This window comes from Cynara cardunculus, assembly GCF_001531365.2.
Source record: "Cynara cardunculus var. scolymus isolate 2C chromosome LG 13, CcrdV1, whole genome shotgun sequence".
In the NCBI taxonomy this organism is placed as follows: domain Eukaryota; kingdom Viridiplantae; phylum Streptophyta; class Magnoliopsida; order Asterales; family Asteraceae; genus Cynara; species Cynara cardunculus.
Genome location: NC_037540.1, coordinates 24,708,969 through 24,713,714, shown reverse-complemented (window position 1 = coordinate 24,713,714; position 4,746 = coordinate 24,708,969). Strand labels below are relative to the sequence as shown.

General features: G+C 40.2%; 1 protein-coding gene across 1 annotated transcript; it reads right to left on the bottom strand.

Annotated features, from left to right (window-relative positions):
• Positions 1 to 444: 444 nt before the first annotated feature.
• Positions 445 to 4,158, bottom strand: LOC112524913 (leucine-rich repeat receptor-like protein kinase PXL1). The gene is made up of 2 exons (XM_025134858.1): positions 1,521 to 4,158; positions 445 to 1,092 (listed from the first exon to the last, which is right to left on the bottom strand). Exons 1-2 carry the CDS (start codon positions 4,156 to 4,158, stop codon positions 695 to 697), a joined length of 3,036 nt encoding a protein of 1,011 aa, XP_024990626.1. The 3' UTR covers positions 445 to 694.
• Positions 4,159 to 4,746: the final 588 nt, after the last annotated feature.

Genomic DNA, 4,746 nt, shown 5'->3' with positions numbered 1-4,746 from the left:
CCAGGTCAACCAGGCCCTTAAATAAACAAAAAGTTTGACAGAGACCCCTAAATGATAATTTTGAAAGTTGGTTCCYCAAAATAGAAATAAGATGAAAGTTTGTTCCATTTTGATGCAATTTTCCCATTGAATAAACTATGTTGGGCCTAACACAGTTGGGCCTTGAGTGATTAAGAAGTTAAAAATAGTTCAAAAACACAAAAACAGTAAAAATTAACAAAAAAACATATCAAAACACTGGAATTTAAAAAAAATTTCAAGAACACGAAAAATTTTAAATTTCACAAAATTCACCAAAAACTTGAAATCCGTTCTAACAATAACTTTATTTGAAACTTCAAGTTTTTGGTGAATTTATATTATGAACTTATACAAAATTCACCAAAAACTTGAAAGCCATCATAGCCAAAAACTTCAACCGTGTCTTTTTGTAAAATGAAAACGGATCCTAACAATAACTTTATTTGTAAATGGCTACGTATGCTTCCGACAAAAAACGCATGGACTGTACTCGAGCTTCGGATCAATGTCCCCAGAAGCAAGGAGTTTGGTTTTTTGCCCAAAATCTCCAAAAGGGTTGGACAATTTGTACATAATAACACATATACAACGTTTCTTGAAAATCTAAAAACCAACATGCCAAAATGCACTATTTGTTGACGCATTTTCCACCTGACTTAGACGAGAGTAGTAACTACAAAAGACCTATAACTGGTGAGTTGCTAAAAATGGGCTTCTCTTTGGCACCAACATCATCACAAACACTTTTCCTTCTTGGCTTTGCCTCTCCAAGCATTGTGATCACATCCCTCATTGAAGGTCTCTCTTTTGGAAGCTTAGTGGTGCATAGAAGTGCAATTCGTAGCACCAGAAGCATTTCTTCCTGCACATAATTGCATTGTCCTCCGATTTCAGGATCCAACGTCCCTTCCAACTCTCGTTTGTTCATCCGATCCCGAACCCATTCAACGATATCGGTTGACTCGCGAAATGACGGGTCCAACGGTTGTTTCCCCGTTAACAACTCCAAAAGCACCACACCGAAACTATATATATCACTTTTCTCATCAACCTTCAGTGTGTAACCGTACTCTGTAACATTCAAGAATTTCATGGTTACAAGGCCGATTTATCGCATATGTTAAGAGTATAGCATTGACCAATTTACAAGAGCGATTTATCACATATGTTGGATTACCAACGAATTACTGAGAGATAATTTTAATTTTCTAAAGCACATGCTTTTTATCTCGTCGGTGATCCGTCGGTGAGTGTATTTTTCACCGGCATATCACCGGCAGGAAAACCATCAGCAGAAAGTTGTTTTAAGTCCATGATCATGGTCATGTGTCTGTTAGGAAAACCATCAGCAAGTCACCGACACCCTATCGGTCTGTAATATTTTTTAGCTGAAAGTCATGTGGAATGTTGGCACCATCTTCTCTCCGAGTAATTTGATGGGTTTCTATATTTTCTTGTTATATGGACTAGAAAAAGATGTAGGGAATGAAAGAACTAACCAGGGGCTATGTAACCGTAAGATCCGGCCACCATTGACACAGTCTCGTTCTTTTGGACCATCGTTCTTGCCAATCCGAAGTCTGCGATCCTTGCCTCGAGATTGGCATCGAGAAGAATGTTGTTGGATTTGACATCACGATGAATGACGGGTGGGTGACAATCATGATGAAGGTACGCCAACCCTTGAGCAACGCCTACTGCAACATTATACCTAGAGACCCAATCGACCAACATTTTGCTCGATTGCTTCCCGTGTAACGCCTCTCCGAGGTTCCCGTTAGGCATGTACTCGTAAACCATCATAACGTCGGTTTCGTTGTGGAGGTACCCTAATAATCTCACTATGTTTCGATGCCTTAATCGACCGAGAAGATTCACCTCTACAAACAAGTCGTCTCCATTTTCGATATCGGGATCCGACCGCCACAGCTTCTTGACGGCAACGGCAGAATGCGACGGATGGTGGTGGATTGTGGCCTTGTAGACGATCCCGCTTCCGCCCATTCCAATCACATTCGATTCCTTAATGCTAGCCATGATATCTGCACTTGTGAAATGAAGCCTTTGGAATCCTATGAGCCTCCATGGCCATTCCAAACTGCTCTTCATGAGCCAGCCATCGAAGAAACCGTATAGAAACCATCTCCGATAAAGCCATCTTCCTGTGAATGCTAATATTCCGACGCTTAAAATCACGCAAATCCCGAAAAGGAATCCGAAAATGAGATGATGAAAGTGAATTTTCTTGCGTATTGAATTGCCGATGTGAGTGGATGAACAAGGTTTAAGTATGCCTCCACAAAGTCGTTCGTTGCCCACCAGATCATTCGCGTTTATCGTCGTTAACATGCCGTTATTCGGTATTGGTCCTTCGAGCTTGTTGTAAGAGAGATTGACCGTTTCTAAGGCAGGTGAGCTTCCGAAACTCTCAGGAATCCGTCCGACAAGTGAATTATTTGAGAGATCAAGAACGGATAACATCGGCATGCTTCCTACTGAGGTCGGGATTTCTCCGATCAGTTGATTGTGGCTTAAATTCAAATTCACTAGCTTCTGGCAAGAAGCTATGCTCCCCGGAATCTCCCCAGAGAAATTGTTGCTCGATAGATCGAGAACAGATAAAGACGGGGAATCCTGAAACTGAGTAGGGATTCCACCGTCTAAATTATTGTTAGAAACAACCAAAGTTTGGAGATTCGGAATCGATAAGATACTATACGGCAAACTGGATACGAGATGGTTCGAGGAGACATCGATGAATGAAAGCGAAGTCGATAAAGTGAGATCATGAGGAATTTTACCACTCAAATTGTTGTGTGACAATTCTAATCGTTGTAGCTCCGGCAATAATCCGAACCCGGCTGGAATCATCCCCGAAATGTAGTTATTTTGAACCCGAACTCGAACCAAGGAAGAACAACTAGAAAGACCAACCGGAAAAGAACCGGATAATGAGTTGTTGAAGAGGATCAGTTTTGTGAGGTTACCGGAATCACACAATCCTGCCGGAATCTGACCTGACAAGGAATTTGAAGAAACATCTAACCACTGTAACGGCGAATTCATTCCAAGGTTCACCGGTAATGAACCTGTCAATGAATTCTTCCATAACTCGAGTATTTCCAAATTTGGCAACTCACCAATCTTGTTTGGAATAGAACCTGTGAGCTGATTACACATCAGATTCAATAACTTTAAGCTTTTCAGATCACCTATCTCTTCCGGGATCTCGCCGGAAAAACGGTTATCGGAGAGATCAAGATAAATAAGCGAAGAAAGATTTCCGATTTCCGGAGGAATCTTGCCTTGGAAATCGTTCTGATAAATGTATACTGTGGTGAGTTTCTTGAGCCGACCCAATTCTTCCGGGATTGAACCACTGAGTGTGCCCACTGCCAAGTCCAGGTACTGTAAATTGGTAAGGTTGCCGATCTCCGGCGGGATTGGACCTTCAAATTCATTGTACCCAATAATGATAACCTCCAAAGAAGAAAGATCGCCGATCTCCGGTGGGATTTTTCCGGTCAGATTGTTCCCGGAGAGTCCAAGGAACTTCAAGTTTTGCAGGTTCTTGAAACTTTTCGGAATTGATCCCTCGAAAAAACTACCACGAAAATCAAGTGTCTCGAGTGATGTGGCGTTTCCGAGATACTCCGGGAGGAACCCAGAAAAATTGTTGCTTGAAGCATTGACGGACTTCAATCGATTTGCTCCAATTCCGAAACCTTCCGGGAATTCTCCAGCGAAGTTGTTTTGACTAACGTCAATGGTAACGAGTGAAGTGAGATTGGCAAGTGATTTTGGGAGAATCGAAGAGAAGCCATTGGAAGAAATGTTGAGAAAAGAAAGATGAAGGAAGTGTTGGAAATCCTCGGAGATGTTTCCGGTGAGATTCATGTTGGAAAGATCGATTTTTTCAACAAAACCATGTTGATTGCATGAAATTCCAGTCCAGTTGCAGTGTGATGTGGTCGGCGAGTCCCAGTCTTTGAGAAAACTTAAAGAATCAACAATGGCGGATTTGATAGAGAGAAGGGAGGAGAGTTCATCAACTCCTCCTCCTCCCTTAGCAAAAACAAGAGGGTGAAGAAACAGAAGGGCAATGCAAGTGGTTAGAAAGTTGATATTGGCTTCCATTAATTAATTTCTGCAAAAATGAAAAGGCTGAATGATGATGATGATGAGTTCAATTTTCAAGTGTCATGCATGTTGATTCAGGGTTTACAGAAGAAGAATGGAAGAAGATGAAGATAGAGGGGAGGGGAGTGATAATTGATTTGATTAATAAGGCAAAAACAATCATTCAGAAAGTGGGTCCATCTCCAGGGTGTTCTTGTATTATGCAGGTGTTCTATCACTGCAATAACCTTCTTCCAAAAAAAAAAAATACATAAATGTATGTGCACTTTTAATTATTAAGATCATGATCATGATCATGATCATGATCATATGGAGTTGATTGGTGAGAGAAATGGGGTTAAGGAGATTCCCTTTTTAATTACAGCTCAACTTCAATATCAAATTAATATTTTGAGTTTTATTTTTCATTTTACAGAAATCTATTCTCACTTGATGATGAGGATTTTGTTTTTGTTGGTTGTAAATTTTATTTTAAATTAATAAACTGATCATGATTCAAGATGGTAATATAAAAATATGTTGAAGCATTACCAAATTTAACATATAAATAATATAATTAGAAAAATAAATAAATTCTTAAGCACG